Source organism: Mesoplodon mirus (genome assembly GCF_964341445.2).
Source record: "Mesoplodon mirus genome assembly, chromosome: 12".
Lineage (NCBI taxonomy): Eukaryota > Metazoa > Chordata > Mammalia > Artiodactyla > Ziphiidae > Mesoplodon > Mesoplodon mirus.
The window spans coordinates 70,908,941-70,926,075 of NC_138988.1; the positions used below are offsets into that span (position 1 = coordinate 70,908,941).

The 17,135-nt window shown below is 39.6% G+C and overlaps 1 protein-coding gene across 4 annotated transcripts in view; it reads right to left on the reverse strand.

Annotated features, from left to right (window-relative positions):
• The window catches only part of BTBD9 (BTB domain containing 9), a 420,550-nt gene that overhangs the window by 134,488 nt on the left and 268,927 nt on the right, over positions 1 to 17,135 (reverse strand). For all 4 annotated transcript variants that reach the window (XR_014295455.1, XM_082637820.1, XM_082637818.1 and 1 more), the window contains exon 7: positions 11,787 to 11,896. Coding sequence is in view for 3 of the 4 variants with exons in the window: in XM_082637820.1 (XP_082493946.1) it covers positions 11,787 to 11,896 (110 nt within the window). In the remaining variant the exon portion in view is untranslated. The remainder of the gene's footprint in view (positions 1 to 11,786; positions 11,897 to 17,135) is intronic.

Sequence of the window (17,135 nt, forward strand, 5' to 3'; positions counted from 1 at the left end):
AGTACTTCATATATACTAAAGACAATTACTCATTGTCATATATGTTGCAATTATTTTTTTCCCAGTTTGTCAAACACCTCTGAATTCTGTTTATGGTTTCTGCCTTTGCTTTTATGTTGAAGAAGTAGTTCCTCACCTTGAGATCAGATAAATAGTTATTAATAGTTCTCTACAGTTCTTTTGGAGTAATGTGAAATCTAACAGGAAATCATAACAGGAAATTATTTTAGTATATAGTATGAAGAAAATCTCATGTGCTTTCAATTGTCAAGTGTCTCAGCACCATTTGCTATACTACCTTTCCGTTCTCCATGGATGTGAAACGTCATCTTTAATCTTGCACTATATTTTTACATATACTGAGATAAAATTCAGAGTTTGGATGATTGCTTAATTTATCTACCAGTTTATTCTTGCATTAATGCCATACTACTTTAGTATGTAGTATGAATTTTAATACCTGGTGGTACCAGACTTCTCATTTCATTTTTTTCCCTTCATTTTTTGGTGGGGAAGGGGTTTCCATTTATTTATTCTCTTGGAAAAATTTTTAAAGAACTTAGTTGTTTTTTTTTTTTTAAAGCACAACTGGGATTCTGAGTAGTCCTGCATTAAATTAGTAGATTAAGATGGGACGAACCAAAGTGTTTACTATATTAAAGTTTCCCATCCAAGAATATGTCCTTCCATTATTCACTGTTTCTTAAAGATTTATAGTTTCTTTACATTAGAACCTATGGACTTCTTAGCTTTATTCCTAGGTAGGTATTTGTTGTTTGTGGGTAAAAAAAGTTAAAAACTTGTAGCAGATCTCCCCGGCATGCTCACCTCACATCCACACTATTTATGAGTTCACATCATCCTTCTGCCTCCCACCTTGGTTCCTGACCCTTATCCCATCTCTAATGGCATAAGGTGGTTCAGGGATGGGTGATCCTTGGTAACATGGTTAGGCTTGGACTAGGTATAAAGGAAAAGTATGGCTCATGAACTGTTACTGGGTGTTATATAGTTTGTATTGCTATTATGAATGGAATTTTCCCTTGGTTATTGGGGGTATCTGAGAAAACTTGATTTTTGTATATATAATTGTATCTGACTACATTCCTTAGAGTTCTTATTAGTTTTAGTTATTTTTAAGTTCATTTCCTTGGGTATATTATCATATCACATATCACATCTGCAAATAAAGATATTTGGTCCCTTTCCCCCAATATTTATCACACATATTTCTTGTTCTTCACCTGCTCCCCCATTCCCTCTCCCCACCACCTCAAACTTCCAGGGTAATGTTAAATAGAAATGGTAATGAGGGCCAGCTTCATGGGCATGCAACCTGTTCTTTCAGACAGGTCCTGCGCTCAAAAGGGACCCACACTTAGTTTAATGCTCCACTGTCCCTGTCTTTAAATTCTTAAAAATCTTATCTTTGAATTTATATTTTTAAAATGAAGTCTGATGGGACAATGGAGCAAGCCTGTGAACAGAGGAGATATGTGACATACATGTGTCCACACTTCTCCACTGCCCCAATTTGTGTATAGTGTTCACCATGCCCCAGAAGCACAGAATTCCAGTGGACTCACATGTGCAGGTTGAGTGAGACTCAAAGCAAAGCCAAGGTCAATGGGCCATGACTATGCTTGGGTAAACTGGGCTGCTGACGGCTGGGAGAGGCCACTTTCCCATCGAACCAGAACCTACCTCAAAGGTAGAAAAAAGTCAGCAACATTCTAAGAAGCACTACCAACCAAGGAATTCTATCATATCCTTTTTCACTCTCATTATTTCCCTATGTTAGCCAAATGCTTATGCTGAAAACTCGTAGTTCCTTTTCCCTTCAGTCCATCATTTTATTTATTTTATTGAAGTACAGTTGATTTACAATATTGTGTTAGTTTCAGTCCTTCCTTGTTAAGGAAGCTTACTGAGTAAGTCAAAGGTAGAGGGTTTTGGTAGAATGCGTGTGAATTAGGAAGTGAAATAAAAACAATACAGTTTTGTGCAGAATTTCCACTGTTCTAGTAAGAATTAATACATATACATATATGAGCTAGCAAATAGCAAACGTGAATTGTGTAATTTTGGCGATTCTGCATAGAAGATAATGCTCTTATATTTACATTTAAAACCACCATTGCACAATAAAAAGACAAATAATAAAATACATGCTAACAATTTAAAAGTTTAATTTTTCTTTACCTAGAACACATTAAATAGCAAATAAAAACAAGAGACCAGGTTGAAAGACTGCAAAAGAAAAGAAAAAACTTTTTTTTTTCTTATTAAAATACTTCTAATGCACTTGTTTCTTACCCTTGGAGCAAGGGGCTCCACATTTTCATTCTGCACGGTGCCCTGCAAATTATATAGCTGGCCCTGGGAGTAATAATGGTTTTGTTTGTTTGTTTTAGGCTTTATTGGAACCACCTCTGATTCAACCTCACTATTTATAAAATGGGTCATTATAGAATTGTTATTGATAATTAAAGACTGGAAACACCTACATGTCTATCAAAGGAGACTGGTTAAATAAATTATAGCACTTCTAGTCAATGGAATATTGCACAAATGTAAATAAAAAATGAATCAAGAGAAAGCTCTTTATGCATTGAAAGATCTCAAAAAATTGTTAATTAAAAAAAGGTATATCTGAATATGTGTTTAATAATAAAAGGGGGGAAATAAGAATACACATTTGTATTACCTACTTAAAATATTAAACTAAAAATTACCTACCTGGTTTTGGGTTGGAGGATTGGGGTACTGAACTAGTTACTAGACCAACAAAATTAGATTTTACGTCCCCTTGGCCACCGGAATATCTTTCACAGTCAGTGCCAGAGAAACATCTTGCCCATTACAACCTGGCTATTCATAATGCCAGTCTGAGGCAGAACCATGGTTTGTGAGAAAGTGATATTGTTGCATCATGTTGAATACATGCTCCATGATGTCCCATTTAAAAACAAGTTGTGGGACTTCCCTGGTGGCACAGTGGTTAAGAATCCACCTGCCAATGCAGGGGGCACGAGTTCCATCTTGGTCCGGGAAGATCCCACATACCGCGGAGCAACTAAGCCCGTGCACCACAACTACTGAGCCTGCGCTCTAGAGCCCGCGGGCCACAATTACTGAGCCCGCATGCCACAACTACTGAAGCCCACACGCCTACAGCCCATGCTCCACAACAAGAGAAGCCACTGCAATGAGAAGCCCGCACACCACAACAAAGAGTAGCCCCCACTCGACGCAACTAGAGAAAGCCTGCGTGCAGCAGTGAAGACCCAACACAACCAAAAATAAATAAATAAATAATTTTTTAAAAAGTTGTGCACATTTACATTACCCTGGACACACATACACACCCTACTATATTCCTGCTATAACAAGGGGATATACAAGTAGGATCCAAAAAATTCAACCCTGTAAAATGTACACATAAGTTCTGTAAAATAAGAGTAATAAAAACTTTTCAAGCAGTCTTTATTCTCAAACAAACAAACAAACAAAAACAACAAAAGAACAGGTATAAAAAGATAATGAAATTTAAATGTACACAAAGGACCACATACTAAATTGAGAATCCTAAGTGACTGTGAGAAGGTCACTTTCTAATCATCCCCCTGCTCGTCTCCCACACATAAAAACTGTAGCCCATTCTTGTTTGAAAATAGGGGCTCCCCAAGGTGGGAAGCAAACAAACTGTATTATGTTCTTTACGCATTATTGTGGGGTATTTGTTTTATTTGAATTTTTCTAAAACTCTAAGACCTTGTGAGAAAATAATGCTTAATCTTCTCCAGGGAAAGGGTGAGAGACTACAAATAACTCTAACTCTTACTCCACTGTCCCCTCCACCAAATGCAGGGTGGTCCACTGGAAGGGGCATTGGCTTTGAAATTGGTCAGAGATAAATAACACACTAACACACTTTGCACACACTGACCATTTTATGTGATTCTCCCCTGACTCTCCATCTTCTTCCTTAAAAAGACTTAAGGAGCTTCATCACCTCTATGGGGAGGTCTTCTGTGACACCATCCCCCAACTCAGCTTAGGTGCTCCTGTTCTGGTGTTCCTACAGCATCTGCTGAATTCTCCCAAGAGATGACATTTTACTGTGTTGTCGCCTTCTATTTTAAGTGTCTTTCTCCTTCATTAGCTCATACGATCCTCCGAGGCAGAAACTGCACCTGTGTATCTTTCTATCCCCAGTGCCTAAGATACACTTGGTTGGCAGCCTCTTAATAAATGTCTGTTTAATGCCAAGTAATTTACAATAGAAAAAGAAGTTAAGCTTCACTGACAATTAGAACCAGCCTTAATATCTGGTTATAGAAACAGGCTGGGAAAAGAAATCCTCTTGGTCTAGACGAGTCCAGACTCAACAGTGCTATTTTTAGAAAACTCTCTGAGTTAAGGTCTTTAGGGTCCCTCTGTTACTCCAACAAGTTTGCTTCTTTGCCACATTCTAACGCCTCCACCCCCTGATGAACTCCCTCACTCCCGAATCTCTGTTTCTGCTCCAGAGGACACATTTTTTTAAGCACAGAAGTCATACGCCTAGTTCAGTGGATGCCAAAAGCCCTTCACAGCAGATCTCCAACTCTGTTTCCCTTCCCAGGACTTTACAGAATTCTAAAGATGCTACTTCAAAATACTTTTAGATGACAGTAGCAACTACAGGCCACCTATTTTCTATTTCCTGCCTCCAGCTGGGAACAAGTATCAGCCATTTTTGTTGCTATGTAAATTAGCACATTTGTATTGCTCTGTATTGTTTACTAAATTCTTCCAGGCCCAGCTCAAAACAAAATACCATTCTTCACAAAACCTTACCTTACAAGGCAAGAAAATATGCTGGGTTCCTTCATAGCCCAACTAAACATTTAACCTTTCTCTACACTCTGCTTGTGCCTTTGTCAGTTGCTCTCCACTCCACATATTTCTATGCGTTGCCAATGGTCTTATCCAGCTGCTTTGAATCAGATGGTAAGTCCCCTGATGACTGGAGCCCCTTTTACATTTTCTGCCTTTGCACTCATCATCTATCTGCTTTCAGCTCCATTCACTCCCTTGCTTTACAACGTATGTCAGAGGCTAAAGCTCCATAAACTACATTTCCCAAGCTTGCCAGCTTGGTGTGGGTTTCTTTCCCTCCAGCTTTGTTTTTGGTGAAGTTCTACCAATAGAAGAACCTGGTGAGAATGAAGGAGAGGAGGATGCTTCTGATGGTATTGCAGGTAGCACAGTGGCAGATGAATACGGACTCCAATGTTCCTGTTCAGGCAGCACAGTTCCTTGTGGCAGCAGAAGTGAGCATTCCCAGAGCTTCAGCAACGGAGTTCCTGTGCTTGTGCTGCCTATTTTGGTGGCCCTACCTCAATTACTAACAAGGAAGTAGAATAAAAAAAGCCACCAGTCTTCCTGGATCCATGCTGGTAGACACAGAGGTAATACTTAATGGCCTAAAGCTGGTAATGGAAGCTTTTTCTTACTCTCTGAAAGGATTAAAAAACCTTGAATTTTGAGCCTACAGCTCCATGCTCTAGTTACTATCTCTTAAGCAGAGGTAGAGCCAAGGATAAGGATGGAAAGGGACTTAGGAGAGCTTATGTTTTCCAGAAGAACCAGGAGACCTTAAGAAGGGAAACCAGGCTCATGTAATGCTAAATACCACACTCTAGGACCAGCATTAAGTACTTACTGCTCCCCCAAGTCTTACTGAAAGCATGTTCTCTATTCATCTACAAGACTCATAAGAAGAGAAGAGCTATTTATTTATTTATTTATTTATTTATTTATTTATTTATTTATTTTTGCGTTACATGGGCCTCTCACTGTTGTGGCCTCTCCCGTTGCGGAGCACAGGCTCTGGACGCGCAGGCTCAGCAGCCATGGCTCACGGGCCCAGCCGCTCCGCGGCATGTGGGATTTCCCGGACCGGGGCATGAACCCGCGTCCCCTGCATCGGTAGGCGGACTCTCAACCACTGCGCCACCAGGGGAAGCCCGAGAAGAGCTATTTAAAAAGGAAAAAAGAAACGCAAATGGCCCTAAAAACATGAAAAGATGCTCAATTTCTCTCCTAAGAGAAATGCAGTTAAAACTATACTGGGATACCATTTCTCACCTATCAAACTGGCAAAAATCCAGCAGTTTGACAATATGCTCCATTGGCAACGCTGTGGGGGGAACAATCGTTATCATATATTGCCAATGAGAATTTTAAAATGTGATAAACCCTGTGGAGGTGAATTTGGCAATATCTAACAAAGTTATACATGCATTTACCCTTTGATCAAGTAAGCCCTCTTCTAGGAATCTATCCCAAAGGCAACAGCACAATCTGTGGTAGCAGAAGACTGAAAACAACCCAAATGTTCATCAATAGAGGACTGGTTTAATACACTACAGTACATCTACACTAATGAGTACCACGCAGTTATTCAAAAGGAATAAAGAATATCTTTCCACATAGTTAGCTCTAGGATAAGTGTTAAGTACAAAAAACCAAGGTAAAGAAAGAAAGAGTGTATAGCATATAGTATGCTACTAATTATTTAAGAATGCTGGGGAGGATACAAAATATTAATTACATATATTTACTTATTTTCCTTTTTTTTTTTTTTTTTAAAACGGATAACCCCAGAAACTAAAGGGGAAAAAGCGATTACCTACAGGAGTAGAGGGGACAGGAATAGAAACTGGATTTCTCTAAATACAACAGCTTTGTATATTTGATTTTGGAATTATGTGTATATTTTACATAGTTATAAAACAAAAAAATTTAAAGGCAATCACTAAATACTGAAAGCAAAATGGAACAAATGAATCTATCTGTATGCTGAAATAGTGGCATGACCACCCAGAGAAGTATTTTAAGTGACTTTTAAACACAGTAATTTTACTGTACATCTCTAGTGGGATATACCTTAAGGGCCCTAAAGGTAACTGCAAAAATCTTAAACTATTTTCAGTAATCATATGGTTTAAGGTACTACTAGTAATGTAATTCTGGGACTATTTTGCATGTACTGAAGACAAAGCAAGTTTACTGTGCTTTATCAGTAGTAACCAAGATTTTCAGTATGGAAAAAAGGAGATGGAAGATCAAAAGGTTAAACAAAAACTTTGTGTACTGAATTTTAATTAGAAGTGTCAGCAGGCACTAGTGATATATTTTACCTGTTGAATATATGATATACAAAAATAAATAAATATATGTGCATGTATTTCCTACTTCTGTCCACTGAAAAGGCCTCTCAATAGGAAGTGCTTAGGCTGAGGTTTCCAAATGTCATTTCCCACTTGAGGGAACCAGGGCTTCTTGCAGAAATGGCTGATTCCAGGTGAGGGACAATAAGTGTACAAGATGAAGCTGATACATTGTGTCACGCCAGAAATCAAGGAATTACTGAGGACTACTGAGATTATGTCAGAAAGACTCAAGAGCCAATATGAAGAAGCTAAAGATAGTGACAATCTGAATATCAATAAAAATAACCACAAGTGATTAAAAGATGTCCAATTTGTTTAATCCCATAAATTCAAAATAATATGTACTCCCCCTTCCACCCTCCTCCCCCCAAAAAACCCTCACAATCACACTTCACTGGTCACCTTTGGAGGATGCTAGGTAACCACCTCTTTAATTTGAAAAGTGGTAAATAAGAAGAAAGAATATAACATTTATCCTACTTTTCCTGGGCAAACTGCATTTTAGGATTACCAAATGAGTGTTCAGGAAAGTTTTTCTCTTTCTAGTTACTAAACAAAGAAGAAATGACAGGATTAAAATATAACCATTTTGCAATTCCAAATTATGAAAGAATGAATTTAGGAAATAATCATGAATGGATGTGACTATCCAAAAGCGAGAAGCAATCAAAGATTTTCTGTGCTTCTTGATAGACATATACCACCACCTATAGAGCATTTTACAAAAAAACAAACAAAAAACAAAACCAAAAATATCCTGAATCAGATTAAACCTCTATCTAACTACTAAATACAAGAAATACAACAGAGGAACACATTAAATGTTACCATGGGGATCTAATCACCAAAATCTAGGCTGTTAGAAACTCTGCAGGACAAAAAGTTAGTTTCTTCAACAAATAAATTATAATTAGAGAGAGGGGAAAAAACAAAGAAAGACAGAGACAGACATATGTAAGGGAACCTACAGATTTAAAGAGATTTAAGAGTCATAACAGCTACTTGTTGAGAGTATGGACCTTATTTGAATCCTGATTTAAACAACCTATGAAAACACATAAACTCACTCCAGACTTTGATTTGATTAGGAACATTTAAACACTGATTTAATACTCATAAGGAATAACGGTTCAATTTTGGGGTATTATAATGATATTGTGATTATGGCTACAAAAAGGAGGTTTTACTTATAGAGATATATATTGGAATATTTATGGATAAGATGATAAAGTGTCTGGAATTGGCTTCAAAATAATCTGATGGGGAGGAAGTAGGTAGTACACCGATAAAACCAGGTTGTCTATGAGTTGATAATTCTTTAAGCTGGGTGTTGGGTATTATTCTCTCTCCTTGAATAACTGATAGGGTATTCAAAGAAGTGAACTTAAATACAAGATTTAATGAAAAGGAAGTTTTGGCAATTATTATGAAAAAAGTGGAGGGATTTGGCAAATGCTACATACATATCACAAAGTGGAGTGCCATGGCAAAGCAAATACATTTTGTGAGAGGTTTAATGTTTAAATAGCAGTCATATCTATTCAAACATTCCTTCTATGCATCAGCAGTAAGACAGGTTAGAGTTTCCTACAAATGCCGCCTAACAAAGAGGCAAGAGTCTCTCAGGCAAGAATACATCTCAGCACCAACCAGAAGCAGCCACCAAATGAGAAAGGGTTGTCGTGGCAGCAGCAGATAAGGTGGGAGAAGTGCTGTGGGTAGAGTCTGATGCCCAGATCTGGTCAGTGTGGTTGAGGAGGGGCCCATTCCCATGGATATATGAACCCACAGGGTTTCAAAGCTTCCCCAGGAGTCTGTGCAAGTGAAGCAGCATGAAGAATGACATGTTGTCAACAAAAATGTGAAAGAAACCCTTTCATGGAAAAAGAAGACTAAAATCTTAGGATGCTAGTGCGGTTATTTTTATTTATGTTTTTCCTGACCTCATTATACGTTTTAAGTAATAACATTAAAATCTGATTTTAAAAAACAACACAAATATTTTAAAAGTAATTTTAAGGCCTATTAGGAGAGTACTACTCTAATGAGAGTAGCCTGAACTATGAAACAAAGACCAAGGAACTATGAAAGAAAGAAATTCTGAATCTTGAAATGTAAGAGTAGAGCTTGATACCCTACTAGTTATTCATGATGACATTATTTTGGCTTTACTTTTTCCCCCGTGAAAACCGGAAGCTCGTATCAGTGGTTCTCAAGGGAGGACTGCATATTTCATAGGGAAGAGGTAGCAGTAGGCAGCTGCAATTTAAAAATAACTCCAGGTGGTTCTGACACACACTGTGGCCCCACTAGAGGACCACTCCTTTCTTGGAGGTCCCTGTAGAGTGGCTGGCTGAGGCCTGCGTGCAGCTAAAATGCATCTGAGATCAACATGGAAAGCTGGCCATTACTACTTCAAACAGCCCTGTAAACTCAGCAGAGCTGCCATGTCAGACAAAGAATAATGAAATCTCCCTACATTCCTTCACAACTCAAACCATGTCCCTGACTGCCCAGCATGGGGGCAACTTTGCGTTGTAAGATAGTAAAATAAGAGCCAAAGGGGATCCCGCTGCAGGTCATCTGCTGACAGGTACGCACACATATCTGCCTATGTGCTCCTATATGGTGGAGGGACGATGACAGACAAATGACTGCAGTGCTCTTTGCAGTCAAACTTGTGAGCATAATAGAAGAGGACTTGAAGAAAAGTGTTTGACCAGACACCAAAAACAATTCTTGCATCTCTGCAAGCTTCTTTCATCCCCTCATATGTCTGAGACTATTATGGCTTCTGATAATGCTGACTAACTCAGTTTAGACAAAACATACAGACCAACAACAGCATCCCTCACTACAACTGATCCCAAGTTTCATTCCTGCAATGGCCTTTCATGCCAGATAGAGCTGTTTCTTCGAAAATTACAGTGTCCACAAACCTGTTCTTCTCCAGTAAGAAGGGGGAGGTGCCTTCTATGCAGCATGCTCAAAATGCAGTGCACTGGGCTGAAGCCAGTAGCCAAATGCTCTACACATCCTGTGACTGAAGGTGGTTTGGTTTCTAATAAGATCCTTCTCAGTAAGGATGCCCCTAACTACACAATCACATACACAGTGAGGCCTAGTCTATAAAACAACTTGGGCAGCAGGTGAAAAGGAGTGGCTTCCCCCAAACACCCCATCATCACAATTCTATGACCCTCCACGGAGTTAAAAGTCTTGATAATATCAGGTAATGCTTCAGCACTAACTTTCAAATGACTTAAAAGTCACAAAAATTATCAACATTTATATTTAATACTAAAAATTACATCCATAGCAAAATTAAAACCAAATTATTTATTTTAGTTGAGCCCTAAAAGTTCTCTATACATTGGGATAATTTCTACTCCTGCTACTTTATTAATATTACTCTCCCAAATTTCCCTAAAGTAAAGGATTACATTTAGGAAACACACGGCGTTACGAAAATTTAGACTTTTGACCATTCAAAGAATTAGTAGACATTTGCAAGTTACTCTCATATTTCCCATTCTAGTTTTCACCATGTTTTTAGGACACAGTCAATATGTTCTGTGTCCCAGCATGAACGGGACTTGGAGAGGAGAGGAGAAATTAGTCCCTTTGTAAAGGTAAAGTACTTCAGGTACACCAAGGCACTGGCATCTTATCCCTCCACTTGAACATACAGAGTCCCTTTTCAAAGAAAGCTGCAGTAAAGGCACAGATTCAAGGATCTAATTAGTTAAACTATGATCTTTATAGGAAATGAGCAAAAACCTGTGGGCATGGATAAAAGAGGTCTAGACAGGAAAAGCCACTCATGGTATCTGGAATGTTAAGACCTGGGACGGACTATACACAGAGCCAGACTAAATATTACCTAAAACAAAAGCAAAAACAAAACATAACAGAAAACAACCAAATAGACAACTAAACAAAATTTAAAATGCCCTTTCGAAGGATCAGCCAGGCCATATTTCCTACAAGATAACTTAATTTTCATTACAATAATTTAGTTACTCTGGTCTTATTTAAATTTATATGCAGGCGTTTTCTTGAGGTGAATCTGGCAAAGTAGGGCAAATATGGACTGCTGTGTCCATGAAAAGAAGATATTCTCACAGCTGAGCACACCATTCATATCAAATAAGAGGCCAAAATACCTGCATAGCCTTGGAAAGTAGGAGCACTGGATCTATAATATAGCAACTTCCTCCCTGATCCTACCTACCATTAAATATAGAAAAGCCTTTGGTCTGAGAGGCTTTGCCTATCATAAGCATTCCCCACATAGCAAATCTGAATGAATCACTAGAACATTTTCAATTCTTAACTACTAGTACGATATTTACATTCTTTTAAGTTTACTGGAATTATTATTTTGACTACTTCTAAAAATATAAGCCCTCTCTATGTCACTCAGCCATAAGGCATTCAAATCAACCAGAGTTCTTAGTCAAAGCTGATTAAGAGGTGAATTAAGATGAGTTAATGGAATAACAAAATATTTGAAGATAAAATGTCTAAGTGTATACACAAAAATATAATTGTAACACTTACCTAATAGCCCCTTCTCCAGAGTGAAGGTTTTGTTTGTAAACATACATTCAAAAGCCACAATGTGAAAAATCTTATTCACTGTGTTGTGAGTCCCAACTATTCGAATATACCTGGGGGTAAAAAGAAAAGAAAATCTGTTAAAGAAAATGAGCTTCCATCGTAACGAATCCAAAGATAACAGAATAAGATACACTACATAAACATACAGTGTACCAGAGCATGGACTAAAGGAGACTCTGAATTGGCTTCAGACCCTGTACCTGCTCCTTAGGGCTAGCTCCAACTGAGCCTGGAAGAATTACAGCAAAATTAAGGAGGTACCACTTTCCAGAGAATGAAGTAGAACTTACATTTGGTTTACCTAGAAAATCAAACCAGGAATTGTTCAGCTCAACCCCTGAATGTCAGTACAATTGTATATCCATGAGACATTTACACTGGAGAATAACAAACAGCTTCTATCCTTGCTTTGTGGTTAGGAATGTGCCTGTGCACAGGTGCACAAACACACACAAAGTCAAATGCTTTCCAACTCAATGAAAGCTTTCATCCATTGGATGAAATGCATGAAATCAATACTGCTTTCTTGTTGAAAGTAAAAATCCACGGAAACTACTGAAAACCACTCACAGCTTCTTGTATTTTAATATTGCTCCTGAATCCTTGTTAGGAAGTTAACCCAATATACTTACGCCAGCCCCCCACTTGACTGCTAGGAAGCCTTCTCCTGACCAGAGGAAGTGATCAGCAAAGGTGACCCAGCCTGCTCTGCAGCCTCCCTCTTGGCCACACGGATCTGGCATCTGCATACAGTGCAGGGTTTCAGAGGACAAATCTCGAGCCTCTTGGCCTGTTCACCCTCTCTGACAAACAAGCATTAACCTTGGAGCAATTTGCTCCTTTCACTGTTCAAAGGGACCTGACAGTTCACAGGTTAATGAACAGACAAACTTACTCTTCTGAGTGTCACACAATTCCAGAGGGAATGTAATGTGCCACACACAGTCTTACTGGGATTCAAAAGAAGAATAAGAAGAAAAGTAACTAGATTAACTGATAACGCTCTCTCAAATGATGAACTATGTGCTCTGAAGGACGGGGCATACTAAACGAACAGATTTCAATTAGGAGATGACAGACTGGGCAAGGTTTTAGTAATATCTTCCCTCCCTTATGTGAAACAACCTTCCACTTAGATGATACAATTTTACGCCTGAGTTAATCGCTGTTCACTAATTCGGTAATTTCCTTACATTTCTCATCACTCCAAGTTAACTGTATAACGTAAATGCCAATTGTAAAAATTCACATAAAAGAGGCTATATTTGGGGGTTTTGTATCGTGGGCTATTTTCCCTCCTGTTTCTTCCAACCTGAATCTCACCGCATTCCCCGTGCACCTCATTTAGCCACCTGGTCCTTGACATGAGCTGATTGCTCATCTTCATAACCAATAGTAATGCTTTCTCCTGGACTGGCTGCTCAGTGTTCCCATATCCACTGCAGGGAGACACCGCTCTTCCTGTGTGGAGAGTCAGTGCAAACTGCGGTGCTCACCAGAGCCCTCTGGGTAAGCAGGAGGTTGGCCCTGATCTGTTCTTTCAAGCCCTCAAGGCAGACAGAAGGTGCTGATTTTACTGGGTTTGGGTGGGTGGGTGGGGTTCATTTAAAATAAGTTCTAAATGATCTGGGTAGAATGGACTGTGTGGTTCTTTACTGTAGGAGGAACAATCTCTCTGGGCTTTCTGGAGCGGAAGGGGTGTGTAAGCCTGGCACCTTGGCCTGAATCTAATTTTGCCCATTTCCTTAAACCCACAGGAACGCAACAAGCATAGCGCTTTCAACCGCACATAGCCGTGACAGTCTGAGTGCTGCTGTCTGCAGTCTTGGAGGGAATGGAGGGAATGTGGTTTGGTGGAATTTGATCAGATCATTTTCCTGTTCCCTAGGTCAAATCTCTCAAAGGAGAGATAGCTCTCCTAATACTGTGCAAGGCAGAGGAGCCAGGAAGGGACTAATAGGGCCTTTCCCCTCTGGCAGTTCTTAAGGTTAAATAGTTCAGGCTGACCTAAGGGGATGCAGTAATGCCCCCCCTCTTTCTTTTCAAAACATTATATGGAACCAGGCTCTCCTAGTTTAGATAACAGTCATTTCCCAAATTTTACCCTGGTGCAAATATCAGGAGTGGGAGAAAATATAGAACCTTCCCCTCCCTTGTCCCCCAATTACAGAAACTGAAAATAAAAAATTGTACTGGAGGGCTTCCCTGGTGGCGCAGTGGTTGAGAGTCCGCCTGCCGATGCAGGGGACACGGGTTCGTGCCCCGGTCCGGAAGGATCCCAAAGCCGCGGAGCGGCTGGGCCCGTGAGCCATGGCCGCTGAGCCTGCGCGTCCGGAGCCTGTGCTCCCCAGCGGGAGAGGCCGCAGCAGTGAGAGGCCTGCGTACCACGAAAAAAAAAAAAAATTGTACAGGAATACATTTTACAGCCTTAATGATAGTGTTTGTGATAACTAACAAGATAATATGTATGATTGCAAAAGCATTGAGAGATGCCTCCAGATAAAAAGTTCTATATAAATGAAGATAATGTTATCTCTGCTGCATAATCCTGAGGTCAAATTAGCAATTCACCACTGTACATCACACTTCCTGATTAGCCTGTTATATGTAATGCCCACAACAAGTTTAATTATTCTAGTTCTACAATACTTTCTAAGTCTACATAAAATTATAGCCTAATTTACAAAAATGGCATAAAGTCCTTACTCAAATACACATTAAAAAATGGTAAGAAAGTCACAAGAAAGAAGCCATGCTCCTTTTCTCCAGCAAGGAATTGTTTAGCATAGGACTCTATCCTTTACTGAAGATCTAGATCTAGAAATAGCAAACAGGCTTTAACTAATCCCCCCACTTCAGTGACTAGTAGGGCAGCCTGGAGCTCTCCATTAAGAACACAGGGGCCCTGTCCAGCTCAGGGGAAGGCATGCCCTGATCCACGAGCAACGTCTAGAGGAAGAAGGAGGCAGCACCATCAAGGTACCATCTTTGATCATACACAGATTTCCTTAATGGGGCTCACAAGGGAACATCCTGGAGGCAGAAGTTATCACTATCCAAGCTACTGAAAAATCCAAGGGCTGGTGATGGGAGGGAGTCCTCTCGCTCTTTACTTTTTTTTTCCTTTGAAAAACAAAACAAAACTTGCTTCTGGGTCATAACACCTAAACAGGAGAAGCAGATGCTACACTTCTCTGTCACAAAAGATTCTGAATAAGAGGTAAAACTTAAGCTTTCTTTCTTTCAACATCATCTCTCCAATGCACACTCAGACTCTGATTTAACCTGATAATAAGGACAGTGGCAGCTAGTGACTTCATCAGTGTGCAGAGAGGGGTGCTGCTGAAAAATATGACAGCTATCCTTTGTTCTCTCTGAGGTCCTCAACAGCAGCTCAGACAGTTGGAAGATAATTAAAACTTAAACAGTGCTGAGAAAGGCAGATATGCAACAGATTGGCCATTTCTTTTTTTTTTTTTAATCTAGTGTCTTTTTAAAAAAATCATTTGTTTTATTTATTTATTTTTGGCTACGTTGGGTCTTCATTGCTGAGCGCGGTCTTTCTCTAATTGCGGTGAGCGGGGGCTACTCTTCATTGAGGTGTGCAGACTTCTCAGTGCAGTGGCTTCTCTTGTTGCGGTGCGTGGGCTCTAGGTGCACGGGCTTCAGTAGTTGTGGTTCGTGGGCTCTAGAGCGCAGGCTCAGTATTTGTGGCGCACGGGTTTAGTTGCTCCGCGGCATGTGGGATCTTCCCAGACCAGGGCTTGAACCCGTGTTCCCTGCATTGGCAGGTGGATTCTTAACCACTGCACCACCAGGGAAGCCCCAGATTGGCCATTTCTGATGAGGATGAATGCTGTTCACATGGGCCCTGGTGTAACAGTCTGTTTCCAAGATTCTCCTCCCTTCCCTGTGTTAGCTGTCTTCTAGTCACTGACAAAGACTGGGGCCTCAACACAGTTCAGAACAGGACGTTTCAATGCAGAAGTTTCTAGGAGCTACAATATTGTGGGTGAAAAGAGATTCTTCTTTAAAAAAATGAAACCTAAACCTTCCAAGGATAGCACTCTGAAATTGAAAGGCACTATAGAGTTTTGAAGTACTTGCTTTAGAGTCTAACAGGACCAGGTGTGCAGCCCATCCCCATCACTTAATTAGCTGTGTTACTTCGGGGGAAAAAATGTTTTAAACCTTTCTGAACCACAATTTCCTTCTCTATAAAATGTCAGTACACAAGCCTTATATGATATTTAAACAAGATAAGTATTTAAAGTGTCTAATGCAGTGCTTGGCAGAGTAGAGTATCATTAAATAGAAATGCGAAGAGTAGGTCGCTGGAGGCGGCATTTCTTTTGGACTTCAAGACTGCTGGTTGTCTGGGAGAGCATTCCTAACTGTGGTTGTTAAAGTGGTGCATCCGCATCCATGAAGAGGCAGGCCCAAGGATGGACTTCAAGAGCACGGACAGGGGCTAGTCCTTACCCTTAGGGCCCCACAGTGTATGTAGAAAGAAGCTACATTCCAAATGCAGATTATCTGGCTCTATGTTATTTCCTGCTTTAAGCCCCTAGTCTTTAGAAAAGTCTATTTTAAATGTTCTTGACCTGACTCAGCTCTGCATAAGGAAACAAGGGAAGACTCTTTTGCCCATATTTGGTCCAGCTACCCATGTCCACAGAAGAGTTTCTTTTTTGTGCTAACTCTGGAAGTTTGGAGTTTTAATTTATTAAGAAAAATAGCACTTCTTACAAAGAAACATCATAATACTGTGACCTAGAAAATTTCTGCCTTGGATATTTCATTGTATTCCCTGCCTGTCCTGGGAAGGTACTACAAATTCCTATTCTTAACCTATCTTTCCATCATTTCTTGTCAGGACGCTACCAGATTTCATTTCTAAGTCACATACAATACATCTTTAACAAACTGAATATAGAAAAACAGCAACTTGTACACCCTCACTTTAAACCCCTTGGAACCCTCTAGTCTTGGTATTCTTTAGTCTTTAGCCTACTTATGGTTACAGTTGATCCTTAACCTTTGCCTCTAGTTATAAGATCATCTAACACTGTACTGAGAAGGTTCTACTACAAGATAAAATTGAATTCAGCAAAAAAATTTTAAATGAGCTCTCAAGGGATCAACTAAAGCCAAAATCCATCAGAATTTTATTCTTTGGTAAACAAAGTTTTATTCTCAAATTGAACTTTACATTCTTGGGTTAAACAAAGATGCTTGAGAAAACCAGGGTTAGCCTAAGACTGGGATCCTTAACAGCACAAGAAGGGA